At 45.1% G+C, this 20,712-nt stretch overlaps 1 protein-coding gene across 1 annotated transcript; it reads right to left on the bottom strand.

Moving 5' to 3' along the window:
* Nucleotides 1-641: 641 nt before the first annotated feature.
* LOC123484760 lies at nt 642-17,135 on the bottom strand. Its single transcript, XM_045215457.1, has 4 exons — nt 16,763-17,135; nt 14,964-15,314; nt 14,623-14,761; nt 642-774 (listed from the first exon to the last, which is right to left on the bottom strand). Exons 1-4 carry the CDS (start codon nt 16,839-16,841, stop codon nt 642-644), a joined length of 702 nt encoding a protein of 233 aa, XP_045071392.1. The 5' UTR covers nt 16,842-17,135.
* Between the last annotated feature and the right edge of the window lie 3,577 nt (nt 17,136-20,712).

The raw sequence follows: 20,712 nt of genomic DNA, 5'->3' as shown, positions 1-20,712 counted from the left end.
TGAGCTGTTCAGTGACCTGGCGAATGGACTTGAGTTCTGTATTCACCTCTTCTGGAACCTCGTCATCAGTCTCCTCCGACTGATTGGGTGATATCAGAATGTTGGGTCTGTACCACCATAGCTGGCTCTGTGTCATGTTTCGAACAGTTTGTCCTCTTGTATGGAGATTCGCTGGATTTGTTTTCCCTTCAATATGTGACCATGACTCTGGATTTGGTCAAGGACTGGATCTTTGTCACTCTGTTTGCGACAAATCGTTTCCATTTCTGAGCTGAGCTGCTAATCCAATGAAGCACGATCATCGAGTCTGTCCACATTTTGATCTGTTTTTTGTTCAATCTTCAGGGTGGTCATCAGGTTGTTTGATCCAATCACAGCTCCCATGAGCTCCAGGCGTGGCAGAGTCATTTTCTTGAGTGGTGCTACCCTGGACTTGGATGCGACTGGACTTGTCGTTGTTACCCCATCTTGTATTTCACCTTGCAGGTAAGCTACTGCACTGTAAGCCATTTCACTTGCATCACAGAACACGTGTAGTTTCAGTGTGTGGCTGTTCTGCGGCTGCATGGCTGTTCTGCACCACCTTGGTATGGTGAACTGGTGTAGCTGTTGCCATTCTTGTGTCAGATCAGGTGGTAACTTCATCCCAGCTGAGCCCCCCTCTCCCACATTTCCTGGAACATATACTTGATGCTGATGGTGAAGGGGGTCAGGAAGCCAAGAGGGTCGAGGACGAACACTTCTCTTTGTGTTCTCCTGTTGCTCAGGAGCGCCCTGAGGTCAAACACAAAGTCATCTGTTCCCGGTCTCCACACTAAACCAAAAAACGTTTTACTCCTTGTGTTTTCTAGCGCTAACGTGTGGTAGGTTGTCGTACTCCCTCCCATTTTGTTTTCAGTTCTGGAGAGTCGGTCATCAGAGGCCTGCATCCCACAGCATTTCGCTGCAGTTGTTGTCACAAAGTAAGCCTCTTCAACATCGCGTGAACATGCAATGAAGTCATCTACGTAGAGTGACTCTCTCAATGTCTCTACAACTTGTGGTTGTTCTGTTTCATATTGTTTCAGGTGCTTCCTGATTGTAGCTGCGAGCAAGAATGGACTTGGGGAAGCTCTGAATACCTGTATATATATATAATATATAATATATATAATATCTCTGAATACCTGTATATATATAATATATAATATATATAATATCTCTGAATACCTGTATATATATATATATAATATATATAATATCTCTGAATACCTGTATGTACAATGGGGGAAAAAAATATTTAGTCAGACACCAATTGTGCAAGTTCTCCCCACTTAAAAAAGATGAGAGAGGCCTGTAATTTTCATCATAGATACACGTCAACTATGACAGACAAAATGAGATTTTTTTTTCCAGAAAATCACATTGTAGGATTTTTAATGAATTTATTTGCAAATTATGGTGGAAAATAAGTATTTGGTCAATAACAAAAGTTTCTCAATTCTTTGTTATATACCCTTTGTTGGCAATGACACAGGTCAAACGTTTTCTGTAAGTCTTCACAAGGTTTTCACACACTGTTGCTGGTATTTTGGCCCATTCCTCCATGCAGATCTCCTCTAGAGCAGTGATGTTTTGGGGCTGTCCAGCTGGGCAACACGGACTTTCAACTCCCTCCAAAGATTTTCTATGGGGTTGAGATCTGTAGACTGGCTAGACCACTCCAGGACCTTGAAATGCTTCTTACGAAGCTCACTCCTTCGTTGCCCGGGCGGTGTGTTTGGGATCATTGTCATGCTGAAAGACCCAGCCCGTTTAATCTTCAATGCCCTTGCTGATGGAAGGAGGTTTTCACTCAAAATCTCACGATACATGGCCCCATTCATTCTTTCCTTTACAAGGATCAGTCATCCTGGTCCCTTTGCAGAAAAACTCCCCCAAAGCATGATGTTTCCACCCCCCATGCTTCACAGTAGGTATGGTGTTCTTTGGATGCAACTCAGCATTCTTTGTCCTCCAAACACGACGAGTTGAGTTTTTACCAAAAGTTCTATTTTGGTTTCATCTGACCATATGACATTCTCCCAATCCTCTTCTGGATCATCCAAATGCACTCTAGCAAACTTCAGACGGGCCTGGACATGTACTGGCTTAAGCAGAGGGCACGTCTGGCACTGCAGGATTTGAGTCCCTGGCGGCGTAGTGTGTTACTGATGGTAGGCTTTGTTACTTTGGTCCCAGCTCTCTGCAGGTCATTCACTAGGTCCCCCCGTGTGGTTCAGGGATTTTTGCTCACCGTTCTTGTGATCATTTTGACCCCACGGTGAGATCTTGCGTGGAGACCCAGATCGAGGGGAGATTATCAGTGGTCTTGTATGTCTTCCATTTCCTAATAATTGCTCCCACAGTTGATTTCTTCAAACCAAGCTGCTTACCCTATTGCAGATTCAGTCTTCCCAGCCTGGTGCAGGTCTACAATTTTGTTTCTGGTGTCCTTTGACAGCTCTTTGGTCTTGGCCATAGTGGAGTTTGGAGTGTGACTGTTTGAGGTTGTGGACAGGTGTCTTTATACTGATAACAAGTTCAAACAGGTGCCATAATACAGGTAATGAGTGGAGGACAGAGGAGCCTCTTAAAGAAGAAGTTACAGGTCTGTGAGAGCCAGAAATCTTGCTTGTTTGTAGGTGACCAAATACTTATTTTCCACCATAATTTGCAATAAATTCATAAAAAATCCTACAATGTGATTTTCTGGATTTTTTTTTCTCAATTTGTCTGTCATAGTTGACGTGTACGTACCTATGATGAAAATTACAGGCCTCTCTCATCTTTTTAAGTGGGAGAACTTGCACAATTGGTGGCTGACTAAATACTTTTTTCCCCCACTGTATATATAATATATAATATATATAATATCTCTGAATACCTGTATATAGCTCAGGTAGCTTAGTGGTTAAGAGTGTTTACCAGTAACCGAAAGGTGGTTGGTTCTAATCCCCAAGCCGACTAGGTGAAAAATCTGTCAATGTGCCCCGAGCAAGGCACTTAACCCTAATTGCTCCTGTAAGTCGCTCTGGATAAGAGCATCTGCTCAAATACCAATTTACTTATAATATATTTTCCTCCCTTGGGGCCACAGGAAGTAATTCACAGCGTCTCTATCTCTCGCCAGGGATATCGGCAGGAAAGCCTTCTTGATGTCTGCCATGAATGCGATCTCGTGTGTAGTCTGAACCTTTATCAGAATGCTGAACAAGATCCGATTCAGGTTCGGTCCTGCGAGTAGACAGTCGTTGAGGGATGGACAGCCATCTTCATGGACGAATCATCAAAACACCACTCTCAGTTTTGTCGTCACCTTGTCCTCCGAGAACTCGTGGGTGAGGTGAGTAGTATTTGAGGTTGTCGTTGTCTTGGTCCTGCTTAGTGTCACCTTGTCCTCTCGGAGAACTGCGTGGTGAGGTGAGTAGTATTTCAGGTTGTCGTTGTCTTGGTCCGTTGTAGGTGTCACCTTGTCCTCTCGGAGAACTGCGTGGTGAGGTGAGTAGTATTTCAGGTTGTCGTTGTCTTGGTCCCGTTGTAAGTGTCACCTTGTCCTCTCGGAGAACTGCGTGGTGAGGTGAGTAGTATTTCAGGTTGTCGTTGTCTTGGTCCCGTTGTAGGTGTCACCTTGTCCTCTCGGAGAACTGCATGGTGAGGTGAGTAGTATTTCAGGTTGTCGTTGTCTTCGTCCCGTTGTAAGTGTCACCTTGTCTCTCGGAGAACTGCATGGTGAGGTGAGGAGTATTTCAGGGTTGTCGTTGTCTTGGTCCCGTTGTAAGTCCTCCTCTACTACTTACATTGTATCTGCTGTAAAACGTCCACGTCCCTTCTTCAGACCTTCAAACCGTTTCTTGGCGATTCTACAGTCGTGGTTCAAAAGTTTTGGTCTCCACAAAGTTTGCTGCTTCAGTGTTCTTAGATCTTTATGTCAGTAGTTACTATGGTACACTGAAGTATAATTACAAGCATTCCGTAAGCGCCAAAGGCTTTCATTGACAATGACATTCAGTTTATGCAAAGAGTCAATATTTGCAGTGTTGGACCCTTCTTTTTCAAGACCTCTGCAATCCGCCTGGCATGCTGTCAATTAACTTCTGGGCCACATCCTGACTGATGTCAGCCCACTCTTGCATAATCAATGCTTGGAGTTTGTCAGAAGTTGTGGGTTTTTGTTTGTCCACCCGCCTCTTGAGGATTGACCACAAGTTCTCAATGGGTATTAAGGTCTGGGGAGTTTCCTGGCCATGGACCCAAAATGTCGGTTTTGTTCCCGAGACATTAGTTATCACTTTTACCTTATGGCAAGATGCTCCATCATGCTGGAAAAGGCATTGGTCTTCACCAAACTGTTATTGGATGGTTGGGAGAAGTTGCTCTCGGAGGATGTGTTGGTACCATTCTTTATTCATGGCTGTGTTCTTAGGCAAAATTGTGAGTGAGCCCACTCCCTTGGCTGAGAAGCAATCCACACATGAATGGTCTCAGGATGCTTTACTGTTGGCATGACACAGGACTGATGGTAGCACTCACCTTGTCTTCTCCGTACAAGGTGTTTTCCGGATGGCCCAAACAATCGGAAAGGGGATTCATCAGAGAAAATGACTCTAAACCCAGTCCTCAGCAGTCCAATCCCTGTACCTTTTGCAGAATATCAGTCTGTCCCTGATGTTTTTCCTGGAGAGAAGTGGCTTTTGCTGCCCGTCCTGACACCAGGCCATCCTCCAAAAGTCTTCACCTCACTGTGGTGCAGATGCACTCACACCTGCCTGCTGCCATTCCTGAGCAAACTCTGCACTGGTGGTGCCCCAATCCCGCAGCTGAATCAACTTTAGGAGACGGTCCTGGCGCTTTGCTGGACTTTCTTGGGTGCCCTGACGCCTTCTTCACAACAATTGAACCTCTCTCCTTGAAGTTCTTGATGATCCGATAAATGGTTGATTTAGGTGCAATCTTACTAACAGCAATATCCTTGCCTGTGAAGCCCTTTTTTTGTGCAAAGTATTGATGACGGCACGTGTTTCCTTGCAGGTAATCATGGTTGACAGACGAAGAACAATGATTTCAAGCACCACCCTCCTTTTAAAGCTTCCAGTCTGTTATTCTGACTCAATCAGCATGACAGAGTGATCTCTAGTCTTGTCCTTGTCAACACTTTCACCTGTGTTAATGAGACAATCACTGACATGATGGCAGCTGGTCCTTTTGTGGCAGGGCTGAAATGCAGTGGAAATGTTTTTGGGGGATTAATGTCACGACTTGCCGAGGCTGCCTCCCTTGTTCGGGCAGGTTTCGGTTCGGCGTCACCGGCTTACTAGCTACTGCCGATCCATTTATCATCACTCCATTTGTCTTGTCTTCAATCACACACACCTGGTCCTTATTCCCTCATTAGTCGTTGTGTAAGTGTTCCCTCTGCTTCCTTGTCTGTGTGGGTGATTGTTTATTGTGGAGGTTAGTGAAGCTCGGTGGAGCTTGTGTGCCTTGTATTTTCCAGTGCGCCTGTTTTGTGCCCTGGAGTGTGTTTGACGCATTTCTGCATAAACCTGCATTTTGCGGATTAAAGCCTGTTATTCTGTGAATTACCCTCCTGCGCCTGACTCCTTCAACACCACCTCATCACAATTAAGTTAATTTTCATGGCAAAGAGGGACTTTGCAATTAATTGCAATTCATCTGATCACTCTTCATGACATTCTGGAGTATATGCAAATTGCCATCATCAACACTGAGGCAGCAAACTTTGTGGAGACCAATACTTGTGTCATTCTCAAAACTTGTGTGACCACGACTGTATAGTTGTCATGGAGTTTTGGCATTTCTCGTTTACATGGCAACTCCACGTGGTATCGTCCATCTTTTGAAGGTGGTTGTTCTCTCGAACCTCTGCAGAGCCTCCTCTTCCTCTGGGTTCTGTGTTTTCTCGCTTGTGATAGGCTCAAGCTCCCAGAATGCATGAAGTTGCTTGGAGACTAGTGTGTCTTCATCAAGTGGGATGAACATGCGTGTTGCCTCGGCGACGCTTGACATGGACACTGCTCCACTCGGCCTGATACTATCTGCCAGTAGTGGTCTGCCCCTATCAGGACAGAGAGTTCAGGATCATTGTCATCTCCTGGAAATGTCTGCGAGCTGCAGTCCCTTTTCTATTGAGCTCATGTTGAATCTGCTCACCAGGAACCTTCATCACAACTTGTTGGGTTTCTATTGCCTCTATTTCAGTTCCCTACTGTTTGTCCCAGACATTCTCCAAGATAGATAGTAGAAGTAAAATGACTGACTTTTGAAAAGTACTTTTGAAAATCTACTCAAATACAGTTACGGGAGTATTTGTAATTAGTTGCTTCCCACCTCTGCTTTCAAGAGCAATAAGGAATAGACAGAGGGAAGGGGAGAGAGAGAGGCCATTCAGACCAGTGAGTCTGTGGAGTCCAGCGGAGAATTGTGCAAGGAGGGAACAGTAAAGACCGAAAGATATGTAGGCTAAATTAGAAAAAGGGAACAGTGAAGACAGAAATATATGTAGGCTAATTTAGAAGATGGCTCATTCATATAGGCCTATTAATTCATGATTTGTATGCTAGCTTGTATGCTAGCCTGTATGCTATCTGTATGCTAGCCTGTATGCTAGCCTGTATGCTAGCCTGAATGCTAACCATATGCTAGCCTGTATATTTGGCCTTGGTAAACTACAACAGTGAATGTAGGTGACAACCTGTGCTATCCAAGACAGAGCAAAAACCTATCTGCCAGAGTTTGACCATATCAATAAGTGACGGACTTAGATATGGCCTCCACTCACACGGAATTAAAAGGTGGTGTAAACACCAATCCCTTCACAAAAATTAGACCCCTTTCTATTTTGCTTATGGTTGTCAATTTCATCTGATATAGACGACGGCTACTCGCTCTCCTGACCCCTTCAAACTTGCCTTGTCAAGTCATTTAATACGTATCTTCATGTAGTGGACTTTCTGATGGCCTACAGCATAGAATTTGAAGGTAGGCCTAGGTTTTTAATAGCCTACGTTTTCAGGAAAGGAGTAATTGATTTGCTCTTGTGTTTGAGATGCGCTGGTAGCTTTGATTGATGGGTCCCTTTAAATGGGTGTGTGAGTTCGCTGATTCTCTCTATGTCCTTTCAGAAAGTTTCCTAAAGCAGCAGAGGCCTATATGGACTCCATTGCTTTAATAAGACAGAAGAAACAAAATATAACTGAAATGAACAAAAATTAAATGTTCCTTTCTCTGCTACCTGTAGGTGCTGTTTCCTCCAGTCAGTTCATCCTAACACTGTTCCTCTGCTACCTGTAGGTGCTGTTTCCTCCAGTCAGTTCATCCTAACACTGTTCCTCTGCTACCTGTAGGTGCTGTTTCCTCCAGTCAGTTCATCCTAACACTGTTCCTCTGCTACCTGTAGGTGCTGTTTCCTCCAGTCAGTTCATCCCTAACACTGTTCCTCTGCTACCTGTAGGTGCTGTTTCCTCCAGTCAGTTCATCCTAACACTGTTCCTTTCTCTGCTACCTGTAGGTGCTGCTTTCCTCCAGTCAGTTCATCCTAACACTGTTCCTTTCTCTGCTACCTGTAGGTGCTGTTTCCTCCAGTCAGTTCATCCTAACACTGTTCCTTTCTCTGCTACCTGTAGGTGCTGTTTCCTCCAGTCAGTTCATCCTAACACTGTTCCTCTGCTACCTGTAGGTGCTGTTTCCTCCAGTCAGTTCATCCTAACACTGTTCCTCTGCTACCTGTAGGTGCTGTTTCCTCCAGTCAGTTCATCCTAACACTGTTCCTCTGCTACCTGTAGGTGCTGTTTCCTCCAGTCAGTTCATCCTAACACTGTTCCTCTGCTACCTGTAGGTGCTGTTTCCTCCAGTCAGTTCATCCTAACACTGTTCCTCTGCTACCTGTAGGTGCTGTTTCCTCCAGTCAGTTCATCCTAACACTGTTCCTCTGCTACCTGTAGGTGCTTGTTTCCTCCAGTCAGGATGGGATCTCTGCAGCAGAGGTGGAGCTGAGAGTCAGACCAGGAGACAACATCACTGTGACATCAAACACTATCTGGTAACAGATTGGCATTGAAACAGTTCCATTGAGAATGGGGGTCATTTCAGAGTTTCAGACCGAGAGATGAAGACCAATCCTGTCGCTCGCTTCTATTTCCTGTGGCGTTCTGAACAGTCCTGGGATCTACTGATTATAACGTCACTGAATCTGACCTGGGACTCTACTACTGTGGGGGGGAAGAAACAGGTGGTGAACACGGAAGGGTTTCTTCATGCCACAGAAACAGGTGGTGAACACAGAAGGGTTTCTTCATGCCACAGAAACAGGTGGTGAACACGGAAGGGTTTCTTCATGCCACAGAAAAAGCTATTGAGGACAATGAGGTCTACCACCATGGAAATGTCATCACCCGACTTTCATGTTGTAATAAAATACTGTTTCTTGTTTTTTCATTATAGTGCCATACAAAAGTGATTTACAGTTAATTTCGAAAGTATTCAGACCCCTTGACTTTTACATCATTGTTACGTCACAGCCTTATTCTAAAATGGATTAAATAGTTTTTTTCCTCCCTCATCACACACAATACCATAATGACAAAGCAAAACACGTTTTTATCATTTTTGGCTAATGTATTTTAAAAACTACTACGGAAATATCACATTTACATAAGTATTCAGACCCTTTACTCAGTACTTTGTTGAAGCACCTTTGGCAGCGATTACAGCCTTGAGTCTTCTTGGGTATGAGCTACAAGCTTGGCACACCTGTATTTGGGGAGTTTCTCCCATTCTTCTCTGCAGATCCTCTCAAGCTCTGTCATGTTGGATGGGGAGCGTTGATGCTCAGCTATTTTCAAGTCTCTCCAGAGATGTTCGATCAAGTGTAAGTCCGGGCTCTGGCTGGGCCACCTCAAGGACATTCAGAGACTCGTCCCGAAGCCACTCCTGTGTTGTCTTGGCTGTGTGCTTAGGGTTGTTGTCCTGTTGGAATGTGAACCTTTGCCCCAGTCTGAGGTCCTGAGTGCTCTGGAGCAGGTTTTCATCAAGGATCTCTCTTTACTTTGCTCCATTCATCTTTGCCTCGATCCTGTCTAGTCTCCCAGTCCCTGAAATACATTTTTTTTGTTGTTGACATTTTAGTCATTTAGCAGACGCTCTTATCCAGAGCGACTTACAAGAGCAATTAGGGTTAAGTGCCTTGCTCAAGGGCACATCGACAGATTTTTCACCTAGTCGGCTCAGGGATTAGAACCAGCGACCTTCTGGGTTACTGGCACAACGCTCTTAACCACTAAGCTACCTGCCGCCATCCCCACAGCATGGTGCTGCCACCACCATGCTTCAACATAGGGATGGTGCTAGGTTTCCTCCAGATGTGACGCTTGGCCTTCAGGCCAAAGAGTTCAATCTTGGTTTCATCAGACCAGAAAATCTTGTTTCTCATGGTCTGAGAGTCTTTAGGTGCCTTTTGGCAAACTCCAAGCGGGCTGTCATGGCCTTTTACAGAGGAGTGGCTTCCGTCTAGACACTCTACCATAAAGGCCTGATTGTTGGATTGCAGCAGAGATGGTTGGGCTTCTGGAAGGTTATCCCATCACCACAGAGGAACTAGAGCTCTGTCAGAGTGACCATCGGGTTCTTGGTCACCTCCCTGACCAAGGCCCTTCTCCCCCGATTGCTCAGTTTGGCCAGGAGGCCAGCTCTTGGAAGAGTCTTGGTGGTTTCAACCTTCTTCCATTTAAGAATGATGGAGGCCACTGTGTTTTTGGGGACCTTCAATGCTGCAGACATTTTTTATTACCCTTCCCCAGATCTGTGCCTCGACACAATCCTATCTCGGAGTATTACGGACAATTCCTTCGACCCCATGGGTTGGTTTTTGCTCTGACATGCACTGTCAACTGTGGGACCTTATATAGACAGGTGTGTGCCTTTCCAAATCATGCTTCCCACACCACCCTCTGGACAGCCCTGTGGTTGCCGTACCAGGTGGTGATACAGCCGGATAGAATGCTCCGATGGTGCATCTGTAGAAGTTTGTGAAGGTCTTAGGGGCCAAGCCACATTTCTTCAGGAGCTGTTGCACCTTCTTCACCATGCTGTCAGTGTGAAGGGACCAGTTCAGGTCCTCAGTGAGGTACAAGCAGAGGAACTTGAAGCCCCGTCGATGTGGATGGGGGCGTGCTCCCTCTGCTATCTCCTGTAGTCCACGATCAGCTCCTTAGTTTTGTTGACATTGAGGGAGAGCTTATTTTCCTGGCACTTCTCTGCCAGGGCTCTCACCTCCTCCCTGTAGGCTGTTTCGTCATTGTTGGTAATCAGGCCTACCACTGTTGTGTCGTCAGCAAACTTGATGATTGAGTTGGAGATGTGCGTGACTACGCAGTCATGGGTGAGAAATTTAGGACCCAGTTGCACAGGGAGGGGTTCAGACCCAGGGCTATGAACTTAGTGATGAGCTTGGAGGGCAATATGGTGTTGAAGGCTGAGCTGTAGTAGATGAACAGCATTCTTACATAGGTATTTTCTCTTGTCCAGGTGGGATAGAGCAGTGTGCAGTGCAACGGCGATTGCATCGTCCGTGGATCTGTTGGGGCAGTATGCAAGTTGTAGTGGGGTCTAGGGTGTCTGGTAAGGTGGAGGATATATGATCCTTAACTAGCCTTTCAAAGCACTTGATGATGACTGAAGTGAGTGTTACGGGGCGATAGTCATTTAGTTCAGTTACCTTTGCTTTCTTGGGTACAGGAACAATGGTGGACATCTTGAAGCAAGTGGGGACAACAGACTGGGATAGGGAGAGATTGAATATGTCCGTAAACACTCCAGCCAGCAGGTCTGCCTATGCTCTGAGGACGCGGCTTGGGATGCCGTCTGGGCCGGCAGCCTTGCGAGGGTTAACACGCTTGAATGTCTTACTCATATCGGCCTTGGAGATCGGGAGTACACAGTCCTCATGAGCGGCGGAGGCCCACGTCGGAGGCTCGTTTCTTTTCCTCGAAGCAGGCGAAGACTGTGTTTAGCTTGTCCGGGAGCGAGGCGTCGGTGTCCATGGCGTGGCTGGCATTCCCTTTATAATCCGTGAATGTCTGGAGTCCCTGCCACATGCGTGTCGTGTCTGAGCCGTTGAGTTGTGACTCCACTTTGTCCCTGTACTGTCGTTTAGCGTCTTTGCCTCCACAAAGGTTCTAGGGTGTCTGTAAGCTCTCCCTCAGGTAAGCTCTCCTCAGGTTCTTTGCCTCACAAATTGTTTGTACAGGTCCATGTTTCTAGGTCATGTTGCCGTGGTTAACGGTGATTCGCTCTTTCAGTTTTGCTTGAACGCTGCCATCTATCCACGGTTTTGGTTTGAATAAGTTCTAATTGTCACAGTAGGAACAACATCCTCTATGCACTTCCAGGTGGCTTAGTGGTTAAGAGCGTTGTGCCAGTAACCGAAAGGTCGCTGGTTCTAATCCCCGAGCCGACTAGGTGAAAAATCTGTTGATGTGCCCTTGAGCAAGGCACTTAACCCTAATTGCTCCTGTAAGTCGCTATGGATAAGAGCGTCTGCTAAATGACTAAAATATTTATTTACTTCCTGATGAACCCAGTCACTGTACTGTACATGTCGATACTATTCCCAGAGGCGACCGGAACATTGCCCAGTCCGTGTGATCAAAACAGTCCTGAAGAATAGATTCTGATTGGTCAGACCAACGTTGAACTGTCCTTACGACAGGTGCTTCCTGCTAAGTTTCTGCCAATAGGCAGGGAGAAGCAGGATGGAGGTGTGATCTGATTTGGCGAATGGAGGGCGGGGGAAGGCCTTGTAGCTGTCCCGAAAGAGAGAGTATCAATGGTCAAGCGTGTTCTCTCCGTGTGTAGCACAGGAGAATTTCAGGAGCGTTTTCCTCAGATTTCCTTTATTAAAGGCCCCAGCTACAATAAATGCGGCCTCAGAATATACGGTTTCCAGTTTGCACAAAGTAGTTCCTTGAGAGCCGTCTCTCGAGAGGTAATGCGGTTGGCATTTGGTGGTGAGGCATTCCAGATTGGGAGAACAAAGGGACTTTGGTTCCTGCATGTTACCACAATCACACCATGAGATAATCATGAGACATACCCCTCCACCTCTGATTTTACTGGAGCGTTATTTCTTCCTGTCCATGTGATGAATGGAGAACCCCGCTGGCTGTATGAATGGGGACAATATATTAGAAGAGAGTCATGACCATAAAAAAGAGTATCAGAGTATCTTATTATGTCTCTCTGAACAGAGATCCTCGCCCTGAGCTCGTCTACTTTATTGTCCAGGGGCTGAACTTCAGCGAGTAATTTACTCGGAAGTGGTGGAGGGTTTGCTCGCCGCCTGAGCCCGACTAGAACCCCACTTCTCCTCCCTCTTCTCCGGCATCAACGTTTTGGTGTGGCACCCAGGGTGAATGGTGTTGCCTCGTGAAGTCCAAGCAAAGGATCCAGGTCAGGGAGGTTGAATTTCTGGTTGAATTTCTGGTGAGTGACCACCGATCTAATGTCCAAAAGTTATAATTCTAGAAATGTTCTGAGCAAGTAATGTAAGAAATACAATACTAAAATACTTCAAAGTTGGCTAGGAGCTAGATCTTGTTTGTACCACAGAACAATAGAATCTCTGAAAAAAACATCATTTTATTCCAGAAGATAGCCATTAGACATATTGACCAATCACAAATAAGACATGAGCAGTAGTTCAATATAAAATCCATAACAATACAACTATAATTTTTTTAGAACTTTTCCCATTTTTTTAAATGATAAAACTGCAAACAACTTTTGAAATGTTACAAGCATAAACTTTTTCTGTGTTAAGAAACAAACAAAGAATTCAAAGCAATAAAAAAACATCTGGGTAATACAGAAAGAATGAGCTGGCCCAGCAGATGATGGTGTGATGAAACCATCATTGGACACATAGAAGAGAAGTTCAATTCAATACAGACATGGAGAATGACTGGCCTCTGCTTCTTTTCTGACTCCCTCCTCTCCTTACGTACTCTGGTTTTAACAACAACAAAACATGTACAAATCAGATGTCACATCACTGTAGTGGTTGGAACATTAAGTAGATATGAGTACCCCCATGTTCTTGTCGTGTCTGCTGTTGGTGGCTGTTGCTGTCCACAAAGAGTCCGCTAGGCTGCACCGTGATTAGAGGCTTTTATTAATATCACACGTTTACAGCATAAGTGACAGATGTCATGACATCCGAGAACGGCGTCCCCAGATTGCAATGGCCGTTCTGGCTTCTTCTTCGTTTAGCCCCTACTTATAAACAATGCAAAAAGGTGGGTGGCTCCCTCTTCTGGCCAATCACCAGTCTCCCCTGGGGCGTCACCCCACAAACGCCACATTTGACCTAACATAAACAACATTCCATTTCTTCAAGAAAAACATTTAACAAAGGCATTATCCCAATACCACGACATTCTGACCAGGGTTTCGCATAGCCTGTAATATTGGCACCTGCCAATCAGAAGAAGAAGAAATCCCATTGTGAAATAATGCTTTTTAGCCTCTTCATTGATGGAAATATCAGTCGATGGAAATACATTTTCATTTAGTGATTGTGGACAGTTATGTCTCTTATTTATCACATGTACAGCGTACAGATACAGACCATTTGAGCGGAAACTCTGACAGTGCCGGGCGTTGCTGCTACAGCATCTCAAACAGCAAAATGAATAAAGCAACGGAAGACAGGCTTCATCAGCACGTCACACACACCACTATGCAATGAGCTGGAGGAAAACATACACTTAGTTGTTTGAAACCTGAACGTTTTACTACATATTATGAGGCATGTCTTACCATTTTTCGAAGCAGCCTTATCCAAAATTAGACCATATCCGTGGAGGCAATTATTTTATATCAACTTTATTTCATTTTCCAGTAGCCAAAGGCACAATCCTAGTCATATTATTTACATTTTAGTCATTTAGCAGACGCTCTTAACCAGAGCGACTTACAGTTAGTGAATGCATACATGTTTATTATTATTTATTTTTTTCATACTGGCCCCCCGTGGGAAACGAACCCACATCCCTGCCGGCCAAACCCTCCCCTACCTTGGACGACGCTGGACCAATTGTGCGCCGCACATGGGTCTCCCGGTCGCGGCCGGCTGCGACAGAGCCTGGACTCGAACCAGGATCTCTAGTGGCCTTAGACCACTGCGCCACTCGGGAGTATCAACCAATGCTAGTTGTTGCATATTAGATCTCCCCTCTTTCTATATTTCTACATGTCTAACATATTCCTCTCTGTCACATGAACCGCTCGCAACGTGCGCTTTTGACAACAGTGTTTTTTTGCTAATTGCATTATGGAACGGACATTCACTCGTAGCCTAGCCTATTTATAATGTGAAGAAATAATAGTTTATCAACATTTTAAGCTAAAAGTTCTGATCTGTTATATCAGACTCATTGATTTTTAACGTAAAAAAAAGTAGCCTACTGGTTGTATGAATATGGGATATATGATAAATATGGGTCGGGTAAATTGACCAAACGTCCGTTAAATTAAAATGCTGCCGGTCAAATGTCTGACGCAACGGAAACCCTGGTCTTGACCCACCGTGTGTGTTCCATGGCGCAGAAGGCAGCAGGAATGAGGAACAGAAACAGAGCTTTGGAGGCCAGCACCAGGACCCAGCTCAGACCACAGTCAGCAGACACACCACAGTCAGGGCAGTCACAAGCGGTGATGGTGTCCTCTGTTCAGTAGAGAGGAACATCACTAAACAGCTTACTGTGTATGGTTAATATAACCTATAATCTAGTTCCCAGGATACAGTTACTACCAACTATGAGTTGTTTTAATAGTAAACTTTTAAAAAAGCTTCAGAACATGTTCACTACTAGAGGAACATGCACTTTACTGGATGTTGGCACATGAAAAACGGAACAAATTCTTACCAATTAAAATCCAAGTGGAGAACTTTCCATAGTTGTAGACTTCATCATTCATCTCCTTAGTCCCACAGTAGTAGAGTCCCAGGTCAGATTCAGTGATGTTCTCAATCAGTAGATCATAGGAGTTGTTAGAGGGGTTCCACACCGGAGTGAAGCGAGGGAGAGGATTTTGGAAATAGTCGTAAAGAGAGATAGCAAGTGAAGGCTGGTACTTGTGAGAACAGTTCCTATACCACATAATGTATACTCCAGTAGTTATGTTGCAGTCACAGTAGAGAGTGATGTTGTCTCCTGGTCTGACTCTCAGCTCCACCTCTGCTGCAGAGATCCCATCCTGACTGGAGGAAACAGCACCTACAGGTAGCAGAGGAACAGTGTTAGGATGAACTGACTGGAGGAAACAGCACCTACAGGTAGCAGAGGAACAGTGTTAGGATGAACTGACTGGAGGAAACAGCACCTACAGGTAGCAGAGGAACAGTGTTAGGATGAACTGACTGGAGGAAACAGCACCTACAGGTAGCAGAGGAACAGTGTTAGGATGAACTGACTGGAGGAAACAGCACCTACAGGTAGCAGAGGAACAGTGTTAGGATGAACTGACTGGAGGAAACAGCACCTACAGGTAGCAGAGGAACAGTGTTAGGATGAACTGACTGGAGGAAACAGCACCTACAGGTAGCAGAGGAACAGTGTTAGGATGAACTGACTGGAGGAATCAGCACCTACAGGTAGCAGAGGAACAGTGTTAGGATGAACTGACTGGAGGAAACAGCACCTACAGGTAGCAGAGGAACAGTGTTAGGATGAACTGACTGGAGAAACAGCACCTACAGGTAGCAGAGGAACAGTGTTAGGATGAACTGACTGGAGGAAACAGCACCTACAGGTAGCAGAGGAACAGTGTTAGGATGAACTGACTGGAGGAAACAGCACCTACAGGTAGCAGAGGAACAGTGTTAGGATGAACTGACTGGAGGAAACAGCACCTACAGGTAGCAGAGGAACAGTGTTAGGATGAACTGACTGGAGGAAACAGCACCTACAGGTAGCAGAGGAACAGTGTTAGGATGAACTGACTGGAGGAAACAGCACCTACAGGTAGCAGAGGAACAGTGTTAGGATGAACTGACTGGAGGAAACAGCACCTACAGGTAGCAGAGGGAACAGTGTTAGGATGAACTGACTGGAGGAAACAGCACCTACAGGTAGCAGAGGAACAGTGTTAGGATGAACTAACTGGAGGAAACAGCACCTACAGGTAGCAGAGGAACAGTGTTAGGATGAACTGACTGGAGGAAACAGCACCTACAGGTAGCAGAGGAACAGTGTTAGGATGAACTGACTGGAGGAAACAGCACCTACAGGTAGCAGAGGAACAGTGTTAGGATGAACTGACTGGAGGAAACAGCACCTACAGGTAGCAGAGGAACAGTGTTAGGATGAACTGACTGGAGGAAACAGCACCTACAGGTAGCAGAGGAACAGTGTTAGGATGAACTGACTGGAGGAAACAGCACCTACAGGTAGCAGAGGAACAGTGTTAGGATGAACTGACTGGAGGAAACAGCATCTACAGGTAACAGAGGAACAGTGTTAAAATGTACTTTAGAAAAACTATCACAAAATTACAACTATAAACCAACTATCTAATAGAAATCTAACTGACTAACAGATATGATTGTACAATGTCTGTGTAGAACATTCAGTGAAAATCTTGTACTGATTCCAGCTCAAATACAAATGTTGTATGTGTATAAGCTACTCTCTAAAGGAAATCAGACTGAAGGGTTTGTTCTTACCAAATGAAAGCCTTGTGGTGACATTTCCATAGCTGTTGAATTCTTTTGCATATGATTTACCATCTTTTCCCTCCTCCATCTTGTACTCCACAGACCCACAGTAGTAGAGTCCCAGGTCAGATCCAGAGACACTCTCAATCAGTAGATCGTAGAAGTTCTTGGAGAAGTCCCACTCCGGAATGAAACGAGGGAGATATTTTGCAGCTGAGTTATCACTTGAAATAACAAGAGGAGGCTGGTACTCGTGAGAGCAGTTTCGGTACCATCGGATCTCAATTCCAGGAGATGTTGGGCAGTCACAATAGAGAGTGACATTGGTTCCTGGTCTGACTCTCAGCTCCACCTCTGCTGCAGAGATCCCATCCTGACCAGAGGAAACAGCACCTACAGGTAGCAGAGGAACAGTGTTAGGATGAACTGACTGGAGGAAACAGCACCTACAGGTAGCAGAGGAACAGTGTTAGGATGAACTGACTGGAGGAAACAGCACCTACGGGTAGCAGAGGAACAGTGTTAGGATGAACTGACTGGAGGAAACAGCACCTACGGGTAGCAGAGGAACAGTGTTAGGATGAACTGACTGGAGGAAACAGCACCTACAGGTAGCAGAGGAACAGTGTTAGGATGAACTGACTGGAGGAAACAGCACCTACAGGTAGCAGAGGAACAGTGTTAGGATGAACTGACTGGAGGAAACAGCACCTACGGGTAGCAGAGGAACAGTGTTAGGATGAACTGACTGGAGGAAACAGCACCTACAGGTAGCAGAGGAACAGTGTTAGGATGAACTGACTGGAGGAAACAGCACCTACAGGTAGCAGAGGAACAGTGTTATGATGAACTGACTGGAGGAAACAGCACCTACAGGTAGCAGAGGAATAGTGTTAGGATGAACTGACTGGAGGAAACAGCACCTACAGGTAGCAGAGGAACAGTGTTAGGATGAACTGACTGGAGGAAACAGCATCTACAGGTAGCAGAGGAACAGTGTTAGGATGAACTGACTGGAGGAAACAGCACCTACAGGTAGCAGAGGAACAGTGTTAGGATGAACTGACTGGAGGAAACAGCACCTACAGGTAGCAGAGGAACAGTGTTAGGATGAACTGACTGGAGGAAACAGCACCTACAGGTAGCAGAGGAACAGTGTTAGGATGAACTGACTGGAGGAAACAGCACCTACAGGTAGCAGAGGAACAGTGTTAGGATGAACTGCCTGGAGGAAACAGCACCTACAGGTAGCAGAGGAACAGTGTTTGGATGAACTGACTGGAGGAAACAGCACCTACAGGTAGCAGAGGAACAATGTTAGGATGAACCAATAGATAGATTGCCCCTCAATCTATACACAATACCCCATAATGACAAAGCAAAAACAGTTTTTTAAAATAAAAATAAATCTGACAGCAGGGTATGTAAGGATAAAGGGTTGGTAGGACTGCTGACAGCAGGGTATGTGAGGTCACAATACCACGTTGCAACATGCATTTACACAGACACCCGGTGTCAGGACACGTCTCAGCAGCCTTCTCTATCCCAGACATACATTTCACCCAGAAAAAAAGACTAACAAATAACCTTTCAGTATTGACCTCTGAACTCATGGTCTGTATCTTAGCCCTAGCCTGGATAGAAGAGAATAGACCACCAAATACACTCATCTGGACAGACTCAACCTCAGTCCTACAAACACTGGACGGAGGTTACACACAGCAGGCCAGACCTAGTATTGGACATCTAACAGGCGGTTCTCAGGATCCAACACCAAGCCATAACAGTCAACTTTCTCTGGGTCCCGTCTCTCGTGGGGGGTTCCTGGGTCGGGTTCCGTCTCACGTGGGGTTGCCTGGGAACCAGATTGCAGATGAAGAAGCCCTACATGACAACATTAACGTCATAGTTCCAACGTCAACATCTGAAATAACGTCACTCATCAGAATCTAAATCACAGACAAATGGCGAAAGGAATGAACAGAAGGGGAAAAGGAAGGCGTCTATACATCTATACTATATATATCTATACTCCACCCACACACTGGTTTCAATCAGCAATAACCACTAAGGATCAGAAACCATAATCACCCGTCTGCAAATAGGACACAAAGGCCTCAATCACTCACTCCTAAAGATAGGAAAACACAACACCGGTTCATGTCCCAACTGTCCAGCATCAGAAACTACACCGGTTCATGTCCCAACTGTCCAGCATCAGAAACTACACCGGTTCATGTCCCAACTGTCCAGCAGCAGAAAATACACTGGTTCATGTCCCAACTGTCCAGCATCAGAAACTACACCGGTTCATGTCCCAACTGTCCAGCATCAGAAACTACACCGGTTCATGTCCCAACTGTCCAGCATGAGAAACTACACTGGTTCATGTCCCAACTGTCCAGCAGAAGAAACTACAGATCACTTCTTCCTTCACTGTCAAAGCTATGAAAATCAAAGTCAAGCGCTCAGAAGAACGATCACATCCCTGGGAATAAGCTTCACCCTCCCCAATTTACTCAAAACCCATCCAGAACAAACTGTAATCCACTTAGACATCATTTCCTTTCTCCATTCATGTAGACTAGAGCGCAGAATTTAGAAACACCTCCATAATCTCATAAGAATCCAACCCGGTAGGTGGCGGTAATGCACCTAATACTGGTATGCACACTGCCATAAACCCAAACGAAGAAGGAGTGCAACACTATTTGGCTAGCAGCCACACAAGTAAAGGAGTTTACGATTTTTGGCAAAAACGATGCATAGCCATCCTATTTCTAATGCTTATCGTGGGAAGAATGTAGCCAGCTACATTATTATATATTTTTTTTGACATTTTACATTTCCTAATGTTTTGCTTGAAGTTAATCTTACATTTGACCTAGGCTACACTGAGAAAAGTACCGAAGAAAAGTAGCTCCACATCAGTCAGAACGCTGTCTGCTGATAGAATGCCTGTTCGTAAATTCTCATCCGAGCGGAGAAGTGCAACTGAAGCACAGCATTTGTCTGAAGCCAAGAACACATAAGAAATATCCTGATGCGTTTTGTAAAGTCAGATCAATCTATCAGCAGACAGCATTTTACATAGATCTGACATTTATGAAACGCAGCAGGACATTTCGTGTGTTTTTTTTTTCTGCGTGAAAAAACACGACCACTGTTCAAATAAAATGTAATTGTATTTGTCACATGCTTCGTAAACAACAGCTGCCTGTTAAGATATATATATATATACACTACCGGTCAAAAGTGTTAGAACACCTACTCATTCCAGGGTTTTTCTTTATTTTTACTATTTTCTACATTGTAGAATAATAGTGAAGACATCAGAACTATGAAATAACACATATGGAATTATGTAGTAACCAAAAAGCCAAGATAAATGGATTGTAAAAAATGGAAAGGGAGCCTATAAACTTAGAAAGAGCACATTCTACATTGTGACCTCACTCAGAAAGTTGGTGCAGTGATGTGGGCTGGTGTGGATGAAATGCCAGGGCCGATTCCTTGTCCCAGTTCACCCCTGCACCATACTACCCTCATCCTACTGAGAATGCAATTACATTCCCACCATTAGTTCATTTTGATACAGTGTGTCCCTTCAGCTGATTGTCAGTGGTTGTCAGTCACACGTGGGACTCGAAAGACGATTCTCTTCCTCAATAGTGTGCAGCGAATTCTACTAGATGAAAACCCCAAAGTGCCACATGTCATGATGACGGACACCTGTCTCGGATCAATGAGAGAATATTGAAAAAAAATATTTGTCACATGCACCGAATACCGCGTGAAGGCAGCATTAGCGCACACTGCACACCACTTTTTTTCTTGAGGCAAGCCATAGAGATAGATAGAGGACTCATATTTATATCTGTGCCATCATAGCGTCTGTGACAGCATGGGCAGTGCCATTAAGGGCTACAACCCATTGAAATCCCCACCCAGTTGACTAC

This window comes from Coregonus clupeaformis, unplaced genomic scaffold, assembly GCF_020615455.1.
Source record: "Coregonus clupeaformis isolate EN_2021a unplaced genomic scaffold, ASM2061545v1 scaf0446, whole genome shotgun sequence".
Lineage (NCBI taxonomy): Eukaryota > Metazoa > Chordata > Actinopteri > Salmoniformes > Salmonidae > Coregonus > Coregonus clupeaformis.
This window is presented reverse-complemented; position numbering and strand designations above follow the sequence as displayed.